Source organism: Numenius arquata, chromosome 19, assembly GCF_964106895.1.
Source record: "Numenius arquata chromosome 19, bNumArq3.hap1.1, whole genome shotgun sequence".
Classification (NCBI taxonomy): domain Eukaryota; kingdom Metazoa; phylum Chordata; class Aves; order Charadriiformes; family Scolopacidae; genus Numenius; species Numenius arquata.
This window is the reverse complement of record NC_133594.1, coordinates 10,609,907-10,634,581: the sequence shown is the minus strand read 5'-3', so window position 1 is coordinate 10,634,581 and position 24,675 is coordinate 10,609,907. Positions and strand designations below refer to the sequence as shown.

Below are 24,675 nucleotides of genomic sequence, written 5' to 3'. Positions count from 1 at the left end.
CCTCCCACGCTCCGATCCGCCCAGCGACCACCACACTCCCCAGCACCTTCAGGACAAACCAACCACGATTTTAACTTCTGGTTCTCGATTAAAGTAACCACAGATTCCCTAGCTAGAGAATTAGCTTTGCCTGGACACACTGCCACAGAGGCTGTAAACAACCGTCCTGGATCAGGATACAGGAACATAACGAAAACCTTAACGAAAGTTAAGTGCTAAAGCTCGAGAGATGCAAATATGATACGGGTGAGATCCGCCAACACTTCCATGGGCAACCACCACTAACTGCGGCGGCTTGTTTTAAACTCTGCAACGGGAATGAAACCAGAAATGGGACGGAAGTCGGTGCTGCGTGCAAGCCCCAGCCAAGCCGCCTGCCTAAGGAGAACATTTCACCTGCCCAGGAAACCTTGTGTCACAGAAAAAAACCTGAAAAGCTGCCTTTGGAGTGCAGCAAAGCAAAAGCAAGAAGGTTAAACTCCCATCTTTTAAAAAAATGTCCTGCAAAGAATATTACCCAAATGAAATACTCCATTGTTGTGACAGAACCGCGATTTCCATCCCACCATCAGCGCAGGCACAGCTGCCCAGAGGGTTTCCTCTCTTTGTCTCCACTGGCCACAACTTTCAGTTTCCTTCTCCAAATACAACTGCATCTGGTTCTACGCATACTGAATTTTAATTCTGAAGTGCTCTCCTCTTCCAAAAATATTTTACACACGTAATTTTAGTATTAAACTGTCTGCCTTCGCTTATCTGCTGAAAATGTCTTTCAGAGCGGTACCTCTGCAATGCACAGGCAAGAAGGGAAATAACAACTGAGAAGCTTTAAGACATGGTCGGCCTCTAGAATTCAGAACCCTTCTTTTCTAGTGCAAAACGGGTTGTTTTCACGATGGGGAATTCTCCCTCCATCCCAGCGAAGAGGCTGTTGATGTGCAGCCTGATGGCCCAGGGCCAGTTCCAAACCCAGACTATTACAAAGCGTAAGGGACCCAGCAGCGAGCAATGCCTCCAAAGCCTCCACCTCCTCTTATCAAATTAAAACTACCTGCAATAGATGAATCAAGTAACTGGAAAAAATTTAAATGGGCCTTTTGTTTATAATGTCTAAAGGCAGACTCCTATGCCCAGATATTAGTTCCTAAGAAATATGTTTTTTTAAAGCACCGACCTGAATTCGGAGAAGTTCTGTCAACTTCAAGCCCTGACGTGGGGTGAGATGAGGCTGGAACGTCTCAGACTTCCTGGCTCATGAAGGCTCAGTACATCTGTCGTCATCACAGCGCTTGGTAATAGCACAATAAATATTGAAAAATCTGCTTATTAACTTTGTGTACTGAATGTTTCCATCTCATATCACATATATGCCTTACCAGTGTCTTTTTCAGAACAGACAAATTGCTGAAATTTCCAACTTCTGACAACTAAAACCTCTTTATGCGCAGGAAAGGGACGATGCCACCGAGAGGCAACGTGAGACTCGAGTGTGGAAACTCATTCATGTCTCTGCTGGAAGGAAGACTCTTCACAACCTCCTGCTGCTCCACATCCCCTGCGCCTCACTACTTCGCACCACCTTCTTCTCAAAGATTTGTGACAAATATTCCTGATTGCCCCTTGGCACCCTGACCCTGAGCCCTGCCAGAATTCCAACCAGTGGAGACAAATTTCTGAGTGATAAGGACCTTAAAAACAAGTACAAAACCCCTAATAGCAAAGAAAGACTGGAGAAACTAGTAACGTTTAATCAAAAAAACTGAACAGCTAAACTTTTGCTTCACACAAAAGATACCCGTTGAATTAAAAAATACTGTCGCTGGATTGGAGATTGTGAAGAAATAGTATTTCACAGTATTTCACAGTATTTTTCCACCAACCTATTTGAAAAAGGACAATATAGTCACGACCTAAACTTCCAGTAAACTCAAAAAAAAAATAACCAAGAGTTCTAGATGAAGCAAACTATCACCTTCTGAGAAGTTGTGCAAAGAGAAATCCTTTCCACAGTACTAAAAAAGTCACTGAATTGCATCCTGCAAATAGAACCTTCCAGCAGCTTAATTTGAAAGTGAAGCAGATAACCCTAATAAAAAAAAAATAATTTATAAGTCTGAGATGGAACTTCAAAATTAGTCCCTTTAATCATATCGCAACCCACAATTTTTATGAAGATGTAATTTGGTTTCTGTACTGTACTTGGCGTGGCATTCATCTGAGAGCCATTTCTGACGCACCAGGCACACTCGGACACAAATATAGCCAAGAAAAGGATTAGTTTCGTATGTACAACCATGAAAGTGATCCAGCTGGAAAGTTTGCTCCTAACAATTCCTAGCAGAGATTGTGACCAAAGGGACTACTGGTGCCTCATGTTAACTGTATGACAAAGGCTGTTACATGGAGTGCTGAGAAAACAAGGTAATATTTTTCAAAATGATTTCTTCCACAGTTGGCACAGGGACCGAGATTCACCCCTGTGCAATTTCACTGAAGACAACAGACTCAGATGTTCTGAATAGTTAAAACATCTAATCACATACAAACCTAGATCAACATTAAATTAACTTAGAGGAAAAAAGAAGTAATTTAGATTTTAAAAAAATAAATAAGTTAACACAGACAAAAATAGAAATATTTGACGCTAAAACTAAGCTGCTGAGGCAATATTTAAAAGTGTCTGTAAAAACACTGGATGAAACTTGAACACATCAATCACTGCAGCTCCTCTCTGTCCTCATCTCCGGGAGACTTCCAGGGTCTGATTTGCACCTCTCTCAGAAATCACCGGAGCTGATGAAGACTTTGAGACGAGTAAGGCAACTGAACAAGGGCCTGGCTGTTGGGAAGGGTATAACGGAACCTCAGCCGCCCAGCACCAGGAGCTGCAAGCGCACATCTGCATCTGCATCTGCAGCAGCCACTGCGCTTTCGGTACAATTCCAGGCCTAGAGCTGAAGTAGCAACTGCTCCATCTCAAGTCCAATCTCTATGCCATGGCTTAGACCCCTTACCACTTTTTAAAATTTCACATATTCTCAAAAACTAACATACCAGGCTCCTATTTAAACCTTCTAGTCATGTCATGAAAAAAAAAACAGTGATCTTTATTCTCCAGCTTCCACTTAAGCCTGAAACTGCCATTTTTAGGGTTTTAGGCCCTAGCACATAATTTTCTTCTACTAAATTTAATCAAATACTATTTCAATGATAGATTGCATCACATCAAAGACTTGGAAATGTTAGATAAGGTGAGGAGTCGGAGAAAAGCTATTGGGAGTTTACCTGAGAGGCTGTTCCAAAAATACCACACACACACGCTTTGATATTAGTGACTAAAGCCCTTAAATTGTTCCCCAAAGCCCACCTTCCCCATAATACCTACAAAACGCTTGAGAACAATTAGCCGGCTGATGTGCTGTCAGCTTATTATACCATTTATAAATGACTCACTACACCCTTACACTCCGCTCCCCCCCGGCTGTCTGTGTCTCTACCCAAAATTCAGACGGCAAGAGCTCCGCAGAGCACATCTCCGCTGTCGCGGTGGCGCAAGGACCCCAGCGAGAGCCCCGGCTCCAGACACCGTCTAATTACAAAAGACAAGAAGAAATGTCACCGTGAAGGCAGCAGGGTTGAGACAACCTTTGTTCTTAAAATTTCAGGTGAACTTCGGAGGAAGTTCATCTTGAGAGGTTTGGACTATGGATGACATACGTTGAGAGCAGACCAGGGTATGACTTCAACGCGCTTTGGAACAGGGCTCTCAAACCCAAACCAGGCAGCAATAGCAGGGTCCTGCCCCGTCCTCCCCAGAAGGGGTACGCGCACACCCGTAAGGGGACTGGTGGCCGTCAGCAAGGAGCGCTGACAGGTACGTGCCAGGAGGGCTTCATCCTGCTGCTCCCTCTTCCTCCCTGTTTCCTCCCAGGATGGTCCTGGAGTAGAGGTGGATGGGCAGCGAGCAGGACGGCCTGCAGCAATCGTGGCGTGTGACAGGACAGAGACACAAACTGTTATTCTCCAGGGCAAAGCAGGGAAGACGAGAGGCTGGGGCTCACGGCAGAGCAGCGGAGGGCGCGTGTGCACCCAGGGGAGGGACAGGGCAGAGTACTAAAATGAGGATGATCTTGATCTATAACAACAGCAGACCTGAAGCCTTTTAACAAAAACACAGAGTCTTCCCTTTGGCCAAGAGAATTACCCCAAGCCTAAAAAGATCAAATTACTTTTCCCTATTATTTTTTCATTCCCACTACAACTAAGTACACTCCAACCCTACACACGGGCTGAGAACTCCAGCAGCTCCCGGCAGCCAGCGCACCCGCTGGACGCACAAGGAAGGTCCCGTGGGTAACCCACTCTCAGACCAGAGCTGGAGGGGGGGAGAGACCCCCATGAGATAAGACGACGCAGACTGTAATCCGTTATTACAGGAATACTTGGTTCACTTTCATTTTCCAATATGGCATCAGCAAAGAGACACGGATATTCTTTAGGGAAACCACTCAAAGGGAGGGTCACACTGCCTCCTTAACAGCACTGCAGTACTCAAAAATATTGCAACTGAGCTGGCCTGAAAAAGCTGTGGTCAATGAGATTTTGTTTCTCAGCCACTGACTCCAGTTAGATATGCCTTTGCCAACAGGATTTAGCTCCTGCTATATTCGAACCATCTTTAATCCCAGGAAAGCTAAAGAAAAATGTCTCTCATTTAGCTCTGCACACTTATGAATAACTCAAATACTACAGTTAAATTTACAACATAGTTCCCTTAGCTGTTTAGAAGACAATTGTTTTCTTTCCTTTCCTTTCCCCTTAAGTTCTAGTATGTAAAATATCAGAAGAATTTAGATTAAAAAAAAAGGGGGGGGGGGGGGGGAACATGTTATTTTTAAAGTTGTTCTTGAGAAAATTTCCACATACAAAACCGTGGCATTTCTCCACTGTTTTGAGAATAATTTTCACATGTTGGCATCATCCTCGAGTGGCTGCCACAACTCCGGTATCATAAAGCGACATGTATTTTTCTCTGAGCTTATCAAAACACATTTTATTTAACTGCTAAATTTGGTCTGATCCAAGTTTTTCTTCTTCCTTCACAACAAACAGGAAAATGCAGATGCCGTACTCGGATCGCACACATGCATCCTACCAGAGCAACGGGGCACGGGAGCCGGATCAGTCCTCCCAGGGGTACGGCTGTTCACATCACACCGCTGCACTCACGGCTCAATAAGACCTCAAGTTCACACTGAAGTGTTCACATTGATCGCTACTGTTCTAGAAGTCCTGTCTAGGTAGCACTGAAAAACAAATTTTTTGGCCCCTTCTGTTATGATGCTGGAACATTGTGTCAATATACTTTGGCATATATTAAAAAAATCCCTGTAATATACCATATACTGTGACATTTCCACTTCAGATCTATCATTTACATGTGAAGCACGAATCTCGAAAGAACCTAGTAAAGCTGTAAGAAAGACTACATTTTGCCGAAGCTCTCAGACACCCACTCCATTCAGTCACACCAGCTGGAGAGGTAAGTGTCAAGATACAGCTTTATTCTTAAAAACGAATATGGAGGTGAAACTCCACAGCCTCCTCCACAGAAATCATTTTTTAAAGTGAAATCACAATGATATGTGCTCCTGATTCTTCTGTGTCAGCAGCATTTCTCAGAAACCTTTTTGCAAATCTGGACATCTTAAAATCATATTTAACTTATTTTGCAATTTACAGAGTTGTCCCTGCACTTCCCAGTCCAGCTGATAGGCGTCTTAGACGTGACATCCATTGGAAGATCTTTTGCTCCTAGAGGTAGAGGAGTCCTTAGCTACCCTCTGTCTAGCGCAGGAGGCACAAATAGCCCCCGAGAGACGCTTAAGCCCCTTCTGAAAGACACTGTTGGAGAGACTGTAAATGACACAGTTGCAGAAACTGTTGCTAATGGCAAGCCAAGTGGTCAAGAAGGACGCAACGCGATTACTATAGACATTGGAGCTCTCCAGCAGAAAGTAGATTATGTAGGGCAACCAGAGGATGTAGAAGACACTGGTGATGCGGAAAAGAACCATGGCGTAGCGCTTGTCCGGGCAGGGCTGTGCCTCCCCAGCCTCCCCATCCTGGGAGCTGAAGCGCACTCGCCTCTCGTTGATCTCCTTGGTGTGCTGCTGGCAGATGCGGAAGATGTTGAAGTAAGTGAAGCAGACGATGAAAGCGGCCGGGGCGTAGAGCATCACCACAATGAAGAGGGTAAAATAGGGATCGGTGTTCCAGGAATTGGCGCACCACTGAAACACATCCCCGTGATATCCAGGCTTTCCCCAGTGAAAGGAGGGTAAGAAGACCAGGCAGGAGTAGAGCCAAATGATCAGTATGCAGATGCGAAGCCTCCATGGGGTAACCAGCGTGTTGTAGGTCAGCGGCTTCGTGATGGCAATGTATCTGTCAATGCTAATGCACGCCAAAGAGGCCATGGAGACGCTCTTCAGCACCGATACCACATAACCAAAGATTTGGCAAACCAAGGACTCGCTCAAAACAATAGGGTAGTGCAGCAGGGACAAAGAAGGCACCAGACAGCTCACGCCCACCAGGAGGTCAGCATACGCCATGGTCTGGATGAAGTAGCTGGTGGTGTGGTGGTTCAGCAGAGGTGCACAGTGAAAGACAAATATCACAATAATGTTGCCTGAAATAATCAGCACCATGAGGAACACGATAATAACCACTTCCAGGAGGCAAAAATTGATGGTCTCCAAATAGCTAATGGCCAGGAGGCAGAAGGGCCGGCCACTCTGGTTGCCAACCAAAGAGGAGTTCATCTTGAGCACTGCAGTGATCTCTTTACTTCATGCTCCTGCCTGCTGCCTGCAGCCACTCCAAGCAGCTGCTGTCATTGCGGCTGGTGCTCTGTGTGTGCAGCAATGTCAAAACCGGAGCTCCAGTCCCCAGGGCTGCTCCAGATGCTGCTGCTGTGCATTGTCTGCAGCACAATTCCCCTTTAAATCCGGCTCCCCGCCGCTCCCGGTGCGCCGGGACCCAGCAGCAGTCATGTCAGCAACTTCACACACGCACACGGGAGAGGGCTGATTTTAAAGCCCTCCTGGGTGGGCTCTGCCTCGCCGAGGAGGGACGAGGGCTTGGGGGAAGAGGGAGAAGGAACCTTCACCGAGTCAGGACGAGAGTCCTCCCAAAGGCTGACGGAAGAGAAGGGGAAAGTGTTTCACCGAACCGCCTCTCCCCCCGCGCTCCCTGCCACCTCCATCACCACCCCTCCTTCCCCACGCCCTGCTACGGCGCTTCCCCGCCGCCGGGCTCCCCCCGGGCCCTTCCCCACGCCGGGCAGCGGCCGGAGGGCAGCGCGGCCGGGCTCCGGGGGCCGAGCAGCCGCCTCCCAATTCCCGCCGCCGGCCATCCATCCATCCATCCATCCACCCACCCACCCACCCATCCGGCCGGAGGGATGCGGGGAGGATGGGGTGGGGTGGGGGGGGGTGGGGGTCCAGCCCTTCTCTCCTGGCTCCATTTTGCACGACGCTTTTGTTCGCCGCCTCTCCCGGACCGCGCCGCTCCGGCCCCCGCCGCCCCCGCCCGCCGCCCCCGCCCGCCCGCAGCCCTGCCCCGGCCCCTACCTGCCGCAGGGGAACAAAAGCCCCGGAGCATCCTCGCCCGAGCGGCGGCACCGTGTGCTCCGGCCGCGGCGATGCGGAGCCGGGGGGAGGGGACGGCGGGGAGGAAGGGGAGGGAGGCGGGCAGGAGCGCGGAGGAGGGCGCGGCGCCGGCGGGGACCGGCGGGGAGCGGGGCCGCAGCCCCCCGGCCCGCCGGGGGTGGGGAAAGGGGAACCCGGCAGCGGCGGCAGCAGCCTCCGAAACGGGGGTTTTCCGCTCCGAAAAGGGCCGATGTGACGGGCGGCCGATGGCGGTAGGTGCCTCACCCGGCGCGACCCCGCAGCCTCCGGGGACGGCGGCGGGTCCCCGGGAGCCCCTGCCCCCGCACAGCCCGGTCCCGCGGACAGACACACACCCACGCCCTGCTCTGACGGACGGACGGACAGACAGACAGACAGACACCCACCGCACACCCCTGCGCCTCCTCTCCGCGCCATGCATGACAGCCGTCCACACGAGGACGGGAATTCAAACGTTTAATCGGAATTTAAGGCTTTTCAATCCAAGCCCTTTTGGGTAAACACCGGAATAAGCGTGTCTTTCCTCGGTGTAGTTGGTGTTGCTTAGGAGACACCCAAAACCTAGGGCAAAGCCGAGAACAGTGTCCCACCAGTGGTCCAGGTGTTGCCCCAGGTAGGTGAGCGCCTCCTGCACAGAGATACGCAAACCCCAGAGGCATCGCTATCCCTGACAGCCTCCAAAACGACCTACGCCAAAGCAGACAAACTAGAAAACCCAATGCCATCCCAGAGAGCAAACACGCAGGAGACCCACAACCCAGCACTTGAGCTTGTATTCCCACCATAGGCTAATACCACCATGCATATTAAACCAGAAAAACCTCTTGGACGCGTACAAGGCGGAGATGCCATCACAGGACACTCGTACCACGCTGTTTGTCAAGAGCGTTTTACTCACTTGAGATGCTGGAAAACACCTTCACGAGGCACATGGAAGCTCATTCTCCGACCCGGACACCAAACTGCTCCACTGCCACCACTTAGGACCAGCCCAGTGCTACGGGAATTGGTCTTTGAGCTGATCAAACCAGTAAGAGGCTGGAGAGAGTGTCTTCAACAACTACAGTCCTTTTGTCAAAGAAGAAAGGTGCCACTGGTGCCCTGAGCGTAAGCCCACACACTGAATTCATCCGAAACCACCAAACCCAGGGTCTGTTACTCTGTGATAGAGAGAGGGATACATTTTCCATTAGGGATAACCACTGGAAAATGAATTGCAGGCAAAGGGACAGACCTCAGAGCAGTCACACTGCAGTGCTCGGGATTTTAGCTGACCCGGAAGCAGGAAAAAAACCCAACATTTTATGATACACTCGTATTTGTCAAAATTCTGTGCTAGACAACAGCATGACTTGGCAGATTTTTAGTTAGTCTTGTGCAAAAGCCTGTAAACAAAAACTTGTTTTTTCCGCCCTATCTTTACCCCCCAAAAGATCCCTTTACTATTGTGTCCTTCATTTGTGTTATAATTTATGGCGTTTCTACTCATGGCAATTGAAGAACTGTAGCTAGGAAACATAAAGTTTGAATTAAATTTAGGCAAGGGCATTGTAATTATACAAAAACCAAGCTATGATTGAATTACTGCTGGAGAAATGATCTCCTGTCTTCCCAAAGCAGAGAATGATTTACATACCAATTGATTCCAATGGTGTTTCTGGATCCTCAGGCATGAATAGACACATCATAAACATCCTTAAGGAAACAACGTACATTGAACTTTAAATATATCTCAGATATATAAAAACAAGATAGTATTGGGAATGGTGAGACTGACCAAAACAACGTCTGGTTGCTGAAGTTTCAAAACAAAAGACACACCACCAAAACCTCCTCAACGTTTAGATTTTTATGCCAAGTCCAAGTTTAACTCCCGTCCAGCCGACAGGTGTTTCTGTAGGAGAGAGAGCTGGTTTGTCCTTTAACTGACTTTCTATTGTTTCCCCAAAGCCGAGAGGAATGACTCCATTCCACGTTCATGCCAAGTTACTCCTGCTCAACACACCCCAGCCCAAACCAGCCATCTCTCGAGCTCATTCTCTCAAGCCCCCCTGCACCAGAAGCCGCACCGAGGTGGCCAACAAAGGGTGTAAATTGCAACTGGGAGGTAACTGGGCTGGCGATACCCCTACCTGCTGTCCCAGCTCTGCCCCAGCAGAGCCACTTCTACAGGACATCACAACATGTGGCTCTGGGGGCTGAGCTCTGCAAGAGTCTGAGAATACTTCCGTGTTGTAGGGACTTCTCCCACCCCGAACAGTGACACGATAGGACCTCATCTAGGACTATTAAAAGGTATTCAAGAAATCATTCCAAGTTACAACGAGAACTCTTGGGAAAACTACTGCTTGTAAAAGATAATTAAACTTTTATCACCACATGATCAAAACTCATCAAACAAGGGACCTAGAGGTTCAGGTACACTGACAGCAGGACCACGTCCTAATTCTCACGCCGTGATGCCCAGATCTACGTTAGCTTTCGTTTCAGTTGTTCATACACAATCGTGGCCCTTTGTACTCCTGAAAATTATATGTATTCTTCTTAATTTATATGAAGATATGGAAATCTGATTGTGATACAGGTGGAAAATAAATGTCAGCTGCTCACAGCTAAAGTACTCTTACACTCGATGGACTTAGCAGAGCTGGGTTAACGGCTGGACTCGATGATCTTAAAGGTCCCTTCCAACCTAGACCGTTCTATGATTCTATGCCACTGATGAAGCAACACGTTCAGTCAAATAACAGTACTGACATTTTGATCTATTTATTCATTAGAAACTAGTATCATTTGCACCAAGACTGAGGAGTACATTTGGTAGAACTTCTGTGAACTGTAAGTCTCTGCTCATGGAGACGAAAAAGTGGGAAGATGAAAAAGTGGGAAGCAAGAGTCCTGTTATACGAAAAACCACAACAAATGAAACTCTTACCAGGCCTACAATTTCCACCAGAAATGGTGACCCCGGGGTAACATCCCAGGATACTCCTCCTGCCACTGGACTTTTAAATTTTTTTTTTTATTTGTGCCACAAGATGTCCCTCTCACGTCGTAACTTTCTTAATATAGTGTATTTATCTGGTACAACAGTTCATGGTTTTTTCCTTTCAACATCATTTCCTCCCACACAGACCTATATGCAAAAGCTTTTATTTTCTCCTCAATATTGTAAATGTCAGATTCTTGGTATTATGAAGTACTTCTCCACAGAGAGATGGCCATTGATCTGAGAGATTCAGTAGTTCTATTGATCATTTTTAAAAACCTTGTCTGAGAAGTGACTATTGTCTATTTTGCTTTGTGTCACGATGGGTTTTTTGCTGGTTTGTTTTTTTTTTTTAAACCTGTGTGGCTCGCTTTACAAGTTTTCTACTCAACAATACTTTCCATCCACCTATGACTGTCAAAAACATGAAGTATTTTTCCTGCAGGTGCCCATTAATGCCTGGAGCGAGTGCCCATGTCCCTCCTCCAACCTTTCAGTGGCTGGAAGCCTGAAGATTAACAGCCGTGTCCATGATTGCCAAAGTCCTACCAGGAGCAGATGCCTCTCGAAGGGATTGTCTAGATCGCTTTACCTAGAGTTTGCTTTCTGTCCCCAGTAGGGACATGACCTTAATTCACTGGGCTGGCTTTCATCCACGCTCCCCACCACGAGCACTGCAATCTGGAGTTGCTAAAAGCTTTATTATTGCACACAGATGGTGTGCAAATTCTCAGAAGTCATTTGTGGAAGCACCACAATGGTGAACCTCAGACACTACCGCAGTAACAAAAGCACAGGGTACAAAAACCCAGCTAACGTTTATCAAAGAAATAAGGAGCAAATAATTAATAAATACCGTCACGATGACTAGAACGCGACGTGTGCACCTTGAGGCACGGTTTCAATGCCATTTTTCATACTCAAGTCAAGAAGAGAGCCAGACACAGCCTTCAGTGGTAGAACACAACAGAAGACATTTCCTTTTCAATCATTCAGCAGCCACACATCAGCAGTAAAGAAGGAACTATCCTTGCAGAACTAATTTGCAAAAGAAAGCAAAAACCCACGGATTTGCCGAGCACCAGGGCCCAGAACTGCAGAGAAAGCAAACACCAGGGGAAACACTGGGGCTCCTGCATCCAACACCCTGCACAAGGGGAAAGAAAAAAATCCCTGAAAGAGGCCAGGAGCTTTTGAAGCAGCTGTCAACACAGATCCTTATTAATTTGGGACTGTGCTGCCGCATGGGGTCATGAAAAGCCTGTCAGAAATCAAGTGCAGCTACAGGAATAGAGGTCAGCACGCAGAGAGAAGGGGCACCGGATTAGGAGCGCTCAAACGGGCTTAACTGCATCTCCTACTTGCGCTGAAGAGCAAAGGTTTTCCATCAACTCCTCGTGCTTCTGCGCTACGCCACAGCAGATACTCTCAGATAAACCATTCTCAATGCACGGTAATGCAAGTAATTGCATGACTGCCAGAGAAGAATTTGTATTAGTGACATGGAAAACACGGCACAGCATTATGAGGATGGTAATGCAATATATTATACGGGACCCTTGCAGTCACATAATTAACAATTATTTTTTCCCCCAGACACATTTACTTCTGTGCATTGCTGCATATTGACTGTAACCGAGCTGCTATTTTCAGAGCAGTAAGAATTAGTCACATTACAACTCCAAAATTATCATCTATGAAAAAATGAAAGCCAAAGTGCAATCCGGCATTATTATACAGTTACCATATACTACATACGACGGGTCTGCAAACGTTATCTTCCTGCGTTTCGAATTCACGTTCCCATCAGCCTCCCAAACAATTCTGTGTTCTTTGGCTGTTTGCATCGTTAGCACTTCCACACAACCACTGATAACCTTTTTTGAAATCTTACCCTCCTTCCACTGCCTGCAGATTGAAGGAGTCACAGCTCCACCTGGAACCAGGCAGATGCTCATGCTCTCAAAGCGCCCATCTTTGTCCATTCTACACAAACAGCCATGGCCTATTTTCATGCAATTTACATTTAAGTCACAATAATGCAAACAGCCTCAAGAATGGTCTAATATGGCACTTCCAGATTACAGGAGACTTCATTTCCATCCGCTTGAGCTGGTTATTAGAGCATGCTGGTAATATACTACAGACCTCATACGATTACAGCAGAGCCTGAAAACGGTTATTCAGTACTCATTTTCTATTACTGTTTAATTCCTTAATTAGTTTCTTTGCTGAATGACCACAGCAGGTATAGCCAGTCCTTTTGCTGCAGAACACAGCGCTGGAGCTGCCTACGCTCCCTTTCACTTGGACTCCAGAGATGCTTCCAACACATTAGATCCAGGTTATTTCCTTTGTCTCTGCCAAATGTAAATGAGCAGAAAGGTTTCACAGATTTTAAAATGAAATGTTACACTATTCCTTTCTAGCTCACAAAGATAGTAGCAGTACATGTCACCAACTGTGCCACACAGAGATCATCTTTCCCATTCTGATACCAAAACACTGAAACAGAGAGAGTCAAGCGATGCTGTCAGCTACCCACGAGGCAATTAAAATAACACAACAGGAGTAACTGTGATGTACTCCTTGCCCGAGCACTCAACCTCCACATTGTTTGTATGATTTATTCACCATAAAATCCAAGTTATAGCTCTACAACGCATGTACCAGTATTAAGGAATTCAGATCAAGTTTCTTCTAAATTCAATAAGTGTGTGAAAGTACTTATGGCAGAACATTTTTAGCTGATCTAATATGATGCATTCAAATCACGTAGGATCCTTCCTGCATGATTCCAGCAGAGGCCAAGTTTAATTTCAGAACCCTCTTGCCCTCAGAATAAGGTCTTTAATTGCTCCTTGAGAATCTGTGCCATCAGATCATAGATATACAAAGGCTGATTCAGTTGTTTTGCTTTTTTAACTGGCGAATAGCTAATTTGTTATAATTGTACTAAAGTTGCACCATTAATGATTTCTAATACAGTTCTTCTAGTCCTGTATGTTTGATGAAAACAGTAAAATAATCTATAGAGATAATGGTCAAATCCAAATTAACACATCAGTTTTCTGATTAAGGAAGAGACATTTCATTTTGTGACCCATTTGTTACTCTAGAACTTTGAGAAACACTGAGTGGTGTCTGTATATACGATTCTTTCTTTCTTTTCCTATGTTACTGAGGTCAGCATTCAAGATGAGAAGTTAAAAAACTGCTGTCTACTGCAAAAATGTCCAAAGCATTCTGGTTTTTCTATCAAAAAAAGGCTGCAATTTCAACTAGTGTTGGATTTTTAGCATAAATGTAAGACAATACAGCAAAATCCAGCTTTCATTCAGGAAATCCAAACAAGCAAAGGAAATGAGCTCCCTGACTGTCAATTATGAAAGCAATTAATAGAATACTAATTCTTGACAAACGAACTCAGAACTCATCTGAAGGAAACAGAAGTAGGACTGTTAAAAAGAAAGCACACTAATTAGAGTTAATGCCACAACTAACACTGCATGTTGGATTTTTGATGCAGGGCGGGCTGAATTACACTCACTAGTTAATACTACACATTCAGACACACTCATGAATCTTTAAGCAAGAGGGTACGCACTCGGAAGTCTCTGTATTTCCATTCATTAAGATACTGGGGGGGGGGAAAAGATGACAAAAAGCGTTCTACCTTTGTGATGAGAATTCGGTACTTCTCCACCAGGTGATCGTTATTATGACACCCTGCCAGCAGCTGCCACACTTCTCCTCTCAGGGCCTCGGGGACACCACTCCTCACCAAGGCCGACAGCGTCTTCGGCCTCACGCTCAGGTTGAGGTGCCTGGGTGTAGGTGAAGGGTTGTTACTATTATCCAAATGCAAATAAAGGAGTACACAAGCAACAACTGATGCGTAACATCAAACGTGTCAAATGACAAGAATTTCAAGACAGTCCATATGTTGCCAGAGTAAGTGAAATTCAAGTTATAAAAAAAAAAAAACCCGAAGAGATTTGGAGAAGCACTTTCCAAACTATTTCCTTGATTCCATTAAATTTAAATATAACATAAACATATGTTATAAAACACTCAACAAAGCAAAACACTCCAGCAAAAACTAGAGCTGGAGGACAGATACCGTACTGTGTAAGATTCCAAGCTCAAACTACACCAAAATGAGAACGAGTTTGCAGAAGCCTATAACGCTCTCTGGATTTCTGTGCCCGACAAGGCAGGTGACCTTCTGGGTGAGGGAGGGAGAGAAGACACACTAATGGAGCTATAAAAAACCCTCACATGGTTATCTAACTCCAGCGTGCGTTTAAGCAGCCTCCACTGTACAAGACAGTCCCATCTAAACAGTTTTTTCATATGAGACTGGTGACAGCTCATAAATTACAGCACTGTAAGTTGTAAAAACTAAACCTACATATAATTTATGCAGTTACAGAAAGTTAAGCTGAACAGTCCATTCGTGGCTTATACATAAAATCCTTAAAAGACAGAGGCCTCCAATCAAAGAAACTACAATTTTTCTGCAGTTACTAAAACTGAAGCTTCTAGGCAAAATGATTAAGAGGACACATAGACAAAGCCAGGCAAAAAAAGTGAGCTTCTGTCACATCGATCACATTATCCTAACAATAAACTGGTATTTAATAATGTTTGTTAACAGTCTAACAGATATGTGGATGATAATTTTATACAGATTGGGACTCCTTGTTGCCTTTCTCCAGTCTACAGTGTTCCAACACAGTAATCTAGAGACTAGTGATGTGGACATTTTAATCAGCATATACTGCACAGAACCTAGTACTGTAATGTCCTCCTTCACTTTGCTTTCTCTGAATAAAATCAATAAAAATAATATTTAGATACTAATTACACTTATAACCATATATATCCATATCTGTACACTTATATATCATATACTTATAAAGCATTTATTATACCTTCATAATATAGAGCATGTATTTACCTTCATAGTATATAAATACATAAAAATAGTTCTAGAAGATTACTTCTTACATACAAAATATTAAAATTTTTTGTAAAGGCCTGTAAAACTGCTTTGCCTTAATCTCGGATCAGAGTAAGCACAACAGTAATTCCAATCAATACAGCCATGAACTGTACGGCTGTAGGCTAAAGCCACACGCTACTAGATTCTTCCAAACTATTTTGAAATGAGAAAATTCTGTGGCTCAGCAGGTATGATATATGAGCCAAATATTATTTAGAAATCACAAAATACCGTTGCATATTTAATTGCTATACAAATCTAATTACAGGATTCTAAAAAACTAGCATGAAACTACCTGAACTCTGATTTTTATGATTTTCAATCCTCTTATGTTAAAAGCTCAAGGATCATTACTTCCAAATACTCGTTTTGAGTTAAGAAGGAAAGCCCTTTAACACATATTAAAGTTGTTGCCAGCATTAGCACAGAAGCACTTCATATCCTCTTAGAGCTGCCAAAACATTTTCAATGGGAGTCAGGTGGCTTAATTATCCTTGAGCCCTTGGAAGAATTACAAAAAAAATTCAAGTTGAAAGAAACTTTCTCCCAGCAGCAGATGCAGAGAGCTCATCTGTTAAAGATGTTTCTACAAGTCTGGGAAAGGGAGAGAAAAGGGATCGTGTAGCATTTCACCACAGCCTTCCCCTTCTTCCAAATGTGTCCATTTCTAATGTCTGCTTTCCTACCAAAATAACAAAAAATATCAGTGCGAAACCAAACTGGATGTAAAAGTACCTATTCAAATAAATACTAAATAATTGCAGATTTTTTTTTTTAAAAAGCTAAACTGTTATAACCTTAATTAAAAGGGAATCCTGGCTAAGAGGTCACACAGCATCAGAAGTGCCTGATTTATTTTAATCTCTGCTGTCCTGCTCCTTAGATCTGCTATTCTCTTCAGCTCTTTGATCTGCTGTGCATCCCCTTGCCCTGCTCCTCAGCAGCTCTAGGAAGCAGAAGGCAACAACTAAAGCCAGAGTCAAAATGTAACATATTTGAGCTCAATCTGATGTTGTGCCTGTCATCCCCCTTTGTGAAAAAAAAATAAAAAAATAAAAAATACTGAATTTTGCAATAATCAGCATCACTTTCTTAGAACTGCTCAGGCTACTTCCAGATGAATAAAAGATCCTTCAGGAAAGGAGGACAGGTGTTGCATTAGCAACTTGACTGTCAAGAAACACTCTCCTTGTAAATTGGCATTTTCTAGGGAAAAAAAAAAAAAAACCACAACAGAAGAGCTCATGTACTTCCTTCTTGGCAGGCTCTGGAGCCATCTTCCTTTACACAAGAGAGGAAAAGCATCTTCGCTATCCAAGTACAAATCTCTCATATTCTTAAGCCACAGTTACTAACATATGACAGCTGCACAAAAAATTGGCTGTGAACTGCATCAGAATTACAAAAAGGAATGGAAGCGATCTATGCAAAAGAAAAGAGGAAGGAAGAGCTGCATTTTTCTTTATACTACTTAAGGTTTTCTTTAACAAAATCCCAGTGAAACTCACAGGTAAGTAAAATACTCATTTTAAGAGAGAACCACCTAAAGATATAGTGTAAGTGAATTTCTACACAGTATTTAAGCATGCACTCAAAAATCAAAAAGCTTAAAACACCCTTGGAAGAAATCAGAAAACACGAAGCCAGAGAATAGGGGGTGTTGTGGTGATGAAAGAGGACTAAATCCATACTAATCTCATCTCAGCTGGCTTCTGGAAATAACAAAAACTCCGAGCAGAAGGAGCAAACAGGCTGAGAATATTCAGAATTGCAATGTTCAGAATGTGATTTTGCCACTTACCATTTGGACAGCAGCTCTCCCCACGTCTCAAGAATTTTTTCTGCGCACTCTTTGGAAACATCTCCAGAACCACTTAAGAGCGGTTCATCGTTGTCTGCCAACAGAACAGAGGAGATGCTGTGACATCAACAGCCATTACTCTACCCTTACAGATTTAAAGTTGCTCTCCTAAATGTATCCGTGCAATAAGAACTCGAGAGCTTTTGGGGGTTTGTGGGTGCGGTGCTTGTGCGCCCACAAAGGCGGCAGAAGGAGACTCTTCTTGGAGGCACGTGGTGATGTGGCAAGAGACAGAAGACAAGAAGCAACACGCGAAATTCTGGTTAAAAATCAGGAAAAAAAAAAAGAAGTACCATGAGAGTGGCCAAACTGATACAAGGGCCCAGAGAGGTTGTGGGAGCTTTGTCATTGGAGATGGTCAAAACACAACAGGACAAGACCTCGAAGAATCAATCTGGCGGGATTCACACTGAGCGGGAGTGGGAGGCATCATTAGAGACCTCCAGAGGTCCCTTCTCATATAAATAATTCTATTATTCTACCCCAAACTTTTGCAAGACTACAAAAACTCTCAAATAGCACAGCTTTCTGTACGTGAAAAGCTACAATTCTAAAAAAAAGCTAAAAAGACACTAAAATCAACATGGTTCCACCAAGGAGCTGCAGACTTGCCAGGTTGTTGCAGGTCTATGAAAGTCTACAAGGTATTTTTTTTTTAACTGTTTTGTACTTTTACTTTGAAAGCTAGTACTTTTTGATAACTTCCTTGGTTTAAATTAAACCGCTTTTTTGAATGAAATGTATTCAAAAATGCAGTGGAGGGGAGGATTAGCATAATCACAGTAAATCTTTTTGAAATCAATACTAACTGATGTCCTCCCAGATACTTTTAAACGCTTGCAGCGAGTATCATATACAAAAACTACACTTCATTGTCATCAACACTGGTTTTGCATTATTGGGGAAATATACTCTTTTTCATTAAATCTCTGCTTTCTCAACTGACACCTGAACTTATCCGCAAACTCCTGCAATGCTGCAAGTCCTGTCAACTGTAAACAAAACGTATGTATGTTCCTGGTCTAGAGAACACCACCGCAGTGGTTAGAGACTGCTAATGAACAGCACTTCAGAAAGCAGTTAATTTTCAAAGCAGCCTTCCCCTTTCACCCCTCCAAAAAGGGAAATTAAAGCACAGAAGTGAAAAAATTCACCCAAGGCCACATAGAAGGCCAACAGAAAAAGTGAAAACACAGACACTCAAGTCATCTACATTTCAGCTCGGAGCTGTAAGGCCAGATGTTTATATACTCGGAACTAGTCCATATTTTGGTTTAAAAGAATTTTTAAAAAGCAGAAAAAAAAATCCTGAAAATGCATTAAGTTTCAAGCTGGGCAGGTCCTGGTACAGTTTTATGTATCACAGATGTCTGTACTAGCCTCTTCACTAAAACACGCCACTTGCTTATATTTCCAAATAATATCAGCTTCGCATTTTCACTCTCAAGTCTGCTCACAGCTGCTCGGGGAGGGGCAGAAGCGACATGATAATCCCAAATTTTTAGCAGCCTCTTTTCACGTTGTTCCAAATATATCACGCTGGAGGCTTCAGGAGGCCCGGGCTGAGAAAAGCACAGACACAGAAGTGTCAGACAAGGGAGAGGCCAATCCAGGAACGTGGGGGTTCTGGCTATCGAATACTCGCAGCGTTAAAGCAAGAAAAAACCCATCAGTGGGGCAGATTCTGACTGGAAAGGCTCTGACATGGTTCATAACTGTCATTTACCTGTGTATACAATGCATACAACCCACTTCTTACCTTCCTCTTCATCATCCTCTGGAGGAGAAGGAATCATCGAGCCCTGGGACCCAGACTGGGGCAGACGAAGAGAAGGGCTTGCTGTCGTTTTTCTTCTCTCCCTTTCGGATTCACTTTCTAGGCACACAACTTCATATAACGTGTCCGAGTTATTCTTCCTGTCCTTTTGCTTTATCTAGGAAACAAGACATTTCATTTTACTGAGAAAAGCTATACGAATACCCGCACCGGGGGCTACTGGCAGTGGCAAAAGGAGAGTTCTAACAAAAATTGTTCAATATTTATTTTTCCATCACGGTAATTGTCTTTAGCGATGCCTCCACGTCCTGTGTACCTATCGCTGCAGGAACACAAACTGTTGAGCCCCAAAGTCTATTATGTGGATCTGTCGTCTCCTTAATTTGCAATGCTTTGATACCTTCCTTTCCTTTAAAGGAAGATTTTTCCTTGTGAAGTGGTTCTAACATTTTCATACAGCCTAAGAACTTTTAGAACTTTTTTTTTTTCATAAATGAATAAAAATAGAGAGTAAAAAAGGAAAGGTGAAGAAAAGAGGGAAATAAGATTTATAATTATACTCTACACTAAGCTCCCAGTGCTCAATTTTATCCGTTGGAGTATTAAAAATGAAGAAAAATGCATCAAAACTAAAAATGACTAAATCATTAAATGTAATCGGAGCAAATAAAATCCCTCTGCTTTCACCATTTCCGAATAAAGAAACACTGCCAAAGTAAGATAAGCCAATTCTACACAGCTGTATTTTTAATAGGCTAATCATGACTCCATAGAAACAGGTTTCCCTTCCAGGCTTATCAGGCAGTACATTCTATATTTGTTGCTTCCACTATGAATTTTGATAATCTTCCATTAGTAAACACTGGGAGTTGGACAACCTGACAGTGCCTGTGGAAAACGGAGAATTAGCTAAGATAAGTCACAATGCCTGTGAATTCAGTAAGACAAAAGATACAGAATTAGCTCAGTAAGATAAGCTTCCTTTAAACTGCCAAACAGAAAAGGCACCTTTTGGAGGTTGTAGAATATTTATAGCCCAAAAGCCTTAACTGGTCAACATCTCCATGCTCAAAAATATCCCAAATAAAAAGGCTGATCTCACCCGTGAAGAATTTTTCCACCTTAAATTTTGAAGGAAAGTTTCCAAAACCTTTATTCATATTTTATATAAAAAATAGGACACACACAAAAAAGAATCCTTCATGAACCTCATCTTTGTTACTACCAAGAGGCCATTATTTGCTAACACTTTAAGACAAGTGCAAAAAGAACTAAGAAAAGCCTCTTATTTCATTCAAAACCTCTTCAAAAAAGGACACTTATCAAGAAATCAGGACTCCAACCTTGCTCTTTTGGGCTGTGCCCAGGATTATTAAACCTTGAGAGAGCACATACATCCACATTGTTATTTGCTTCTACATACTTCCATTTCTTTAAACAGGACTCTCATTTCAAAGCAATAATTTCTAAAGCAGAAGAATGGCAGCTACTTCAAGTTCATCATCTCTTTAGTTGGACCTTCAACTTTCATGCCTTATTTTGAGACCAAGTTATTGCTTTGTACTGTTGTTATGACTATCCTGGACAGAAATAATCCTTTCCTTTTTAGTAGATAGTGTAAAAAAGTAAGTTGGAAAAAACAGTAAAAGTTTTTAACAAGTTCTAGGGATTTTTTGTGGTTGCATGGATTTCTTTTCCCCCAGGGGAAACTTGGGGTATGTGTGAAATCTCTGCCTCCAACCATGTACAAGGGGGAAAATAGACTATCAGAAAAAATCTACTGAATTATCTTAGACCATACAAATAGCGACTCCAAGCGAGACCCTCTGAGCTCTCCTGGACCACAGTGGGCTGTGACCAGCACCTCCTGTGATGTGGGACGTGGCTCAGCATAACCAGAAGCCAGGGGGAAGTCAACCTTCTCAGGGCTCAACTGCCGCCCGTTGAGGAACGTCGATCCATTGCGAGTATTTACTATGAACTTGAAAAGAGGGAAAACTGAACTATAGACTTGCCTCTCATCCACCTCTCTACCCATCTATGGGTTTGAATATACACATGAGCCCTCATGAGTGTGGGTTTCCGTATTTTAGTGGATTCAAATACTTCTGTTCAGAATGGGCACCCATCGGCTCACGGGGGTCGCCAGCCGGACAGGGACCCCGGTCCCAGCAGCAAAGACTCAGGTGGGGGGGGGTGTGACTCCTCGGATGGGGTGTGTTTGCATGATTTGTGTTCACACGTATGTACATACATCTATTTTGATTAGGAGGCTCTGTAGTAAGCCGGTGTGAATCTTGTCATTCTCAAATCTGTAATCAATTTGATGTTTAATTATTTTACTGAATCACCTTGTTAATCCTTAAATTGGCTAATGATTAAGTGCTGCTAAAATTCAACCTTTTTATCTACCTCCAACCATTAATAAATCTTAAATTGTTGCTAAATCATAACCGTGTCAAATATTTTTATCCGTGACAGGATAGCTCTTTTAAAATTGAAGAGCACTTATTGTAGGAGCAAAATGTTGAGATATCAACATTATATTAGTAAAGGTTTTACCAATTACAGGGAGGAAAAAACCATAGTGAAATACTGATCTGCCAATAGGTACTAGTAACTACAATTCATCTTCACCTCCAATGCATTAGCATTTATTCAGCATTATACCATAAACCTACGGCTCAAGTCTCGAGACAATATAATTGACGTTACCACAGTTAAATTGGAAAAACAACCTTACCAAATCCCAAATTAACTGTAGATTTCATTTATTTTATTTAAAGCGTTACCTGTTTCAATTTTAGGAAAAAATTTTCAGTAGAGCTACGTTTGCTGAAGGGCCAGAACAACCTCTCATTGGGTGAACAAACTCTGACTTTAGTCTCCAGAATGAACCGAACAGGTTCCTGAACCTCAGTTATCACCAAATCCACAGCGGTAGTCATGAACAATACTTTATCTAGAAGGAAAAAATAAAGTGATAGTATTAAAAGAAATATTTCAAACAAGATATTCCATAACCTCTTTCCTGGTAACATGAAACAACAAAAGAAACTTTTTTTGCAGAATTCAATTTTTCCCCTAATTTAACATCTCAAAACCCTACAATTTTCAAAACAGGAAAATAAGATGACTCTCCACCATTCACCAGAGAGTACGGAAACTTAAGATCATTTTCTTAGCTTGAAGGCTTGTTAAAGGGAATAAAAATTTTGCTTTTTCAAATCCCACTGAAACATACCGAAAATCTTCATTAGACATTGTAAAGGATCTGTGTATTTAATTTAAGTAGATCTCTTGCCATCCAGCCTAATTGCTTTTTAGTTGTTTTTAGAAGTTACTTAGCACTTAAGTCCCACCATATTAAAAGCAGCGTTTAAGAGCATCTCAGCTGCGAGATTCAGAAAATTGACTCTACAGTACAAAGCTCCAAAAGGAGGCAACTGGACTTAGTGACCTACGAGATGTCTTCTGGTACCAAATGATAAATTGTGTCCTTTAGGCAGGATGACATTCAATCCAGCAGCAGATTGTACCCAGCTGTACCCAGCAGCCGATTTTTATGGCTTTGCCCAGTCAATTCCCATTTACTTCCCCAACCTTTGGCATGAAACTGTGACAAGAGATTGAAAAGATGATAATTCAGCTGACATCTTAAAAGAAGTAATGACAGATCCGTTACAGGACTCGAGAGCAAGGCAGCACCAGCTATTTTCAGATCACAGTTGGAAGTGGTTTACTTTCAGGAATCCTTCTTTTTTAATTAAAAACTTGGATTCAGAAAAATGTGAACTGACCACAGAAACTAGGCAAAGAAGAAATCTGCAACAGTCGTTTAGTGCAATTCTCAAAGGGATTTTTAAGAAGTTCTAATGATGCACAAAACACCTGCATCCTGTCCCCACACCTGTACAGCCTCACACTGGGATACAGTTATTCTTACACGGTATTATTACCGGTTTTCTTCTATTTTGTTCATTTTTTTATGTTACATCTGGCATCCTACTTTCTGAGAATACACCCCACACTATGAAGAAAGTATTTTTGCGGGATTTATCTTAAAGAAAAGCCAATTGATCCGATGCCCACTCTGTCAGTAATTTGCCCGGGGTCAGGGACAGCATCTGGCAACATTTTCATACCTTTTGGTGTTTCCTCATTTACAAATTGGAAGTGTGGAGACTTTTGATTCCAGCCCCCGGTGATCACGTATGATTTCCCATCAGAACTTTTACCCATAGACTCCTGGAAACAAGGCAAGTTGATGTATTTTTATTTAAATTAAATAAATTACCATGAAGTCTCAGCCCCATAAAACAGCAAGAGAAGGGCAAGCATCTGAAGTGCCTGTGACAGTCCTGTAACAGAGACCATCTCTGAAGAAAAGAACAAGAGTTCCCATGCAAACTTTGGTCTCCTTCCTCATAACAGAAAAAGGTCAATTAATATTCATTATAATATACGTTTGTGGTATGAACATCTGTCTTGTGAGAACTGAAGACCAATAGCTCCTTTTGCCGGTGGTCGTTTTAAAGCAACTTTCAGCTCACACGGGTGTAGGTGAGATCACAGGCAAGGACTTGGAAAGACAGGACTCTGAGCTGCAAAGGCTTTGCTTTTTTGTTGCTGCTGTTTGAAACGAACAAGCAAAAAACCCAAAGGACCCCCCCTAAAAAGCAAAACAACAAAAAACCCTAAAAAAACCCAACCCCCCAAAAAACCAAGCAAATACCATTAAAAAAAAAAACAAACCGAAAAAAGAAACATCTTTTCAAACTTCTGTCCTGGAAAACCCACGGCAACCCAGTCTTTATGGCCTCATTTTGCATCACTCAGTCTCTGACTGACGGCTGCCCGACTGGTAAAACTCAAACATACCGGGCTTTAACCATGAACTGAGGGGATGCAGCCCATTGCCTCTAATACAAGAAAACAAATCAGAACACTCTCTTACAAGCTGCTGAACTTGTAAACTTGGCAGATGTTTCACGTTAACATACCTTCCACTTCACTACAATGTTTTAATACACCAGCAGTGTTTTGTTTTATCCTAAGTAGCTATTTTATAAAATAAGTTTTACTCTAAAACATCTTGAGATCCAGCTTCATTCAGCATACAAAACACGTTATTCAGCTATTAAGAAGCAAGTCAGTATTTTATCTTTGGTGTCTTCCCACCAACCTTATTTTCTGGGCAACCCAAAGCCTGGTAAAAGCAAAGTTATTCATGTAGTACTGGACCAGCTTGGGGACTCACACTGTAACAAGTGTGTACTTTACAAACACTAGCAAGTTTGTTTTCACAACACAGCTGTGAAGTCAGATGATCTCTATCATCATTTT

The 24,675-nt window shown here is 43.1% G+C and overlaps 2 protein-coding genes across 2 annotated transcripts in view; both read right to left on the bottom strand.

The window, feature by feature from the left end:
* The window catches only part of RABGAP1 (RAB GTPase activating protein 1), a 62,823-nt gene that overhangs the window by 26,035 nt on the left and 12,113 nt on the right, over window positions 1-24,675 (bottom strand). Inside the window, exons 8-12 of the mRNA XM_074161328.1 lie at window positions 23,475-23,577; window positions 22,122-22,291; window positions 19,312-19,486; window positions 17,493-17,586; window positions 14,360-14,510 (exon numbers count right to left, since the gene is read on the bottom strand). Of these exons, the coding sequence (XP_074017429.1) occupies window positions 14,360-14,510; window positions 17,493-17,586; window positions 19,312-19,486; window positions 22,122-22,291; window positions 23,475-23,577 (693 nt within the window). The remainder of the gene's footprint in view (window positions 1-14,359; window positions 14,511-17,492; window positions 17,587-19,311; window positions 19,487-22,121; window positions 22,292-23,474; window positions 23,578-24,675) is intronic.
* GPR21 (G protein-coupled receptor 21) lies at window positions 5,781-6,827 on the bottom strand. Its single transcript, XM_074161274.1, has one exon. The coding sequence runs from the start codon at window positions 6,825-6,827 to the stop codon at window positions 5,781-5,783; it is 1,047 nt and encodes a 348-aa protein (XP_074017375.1).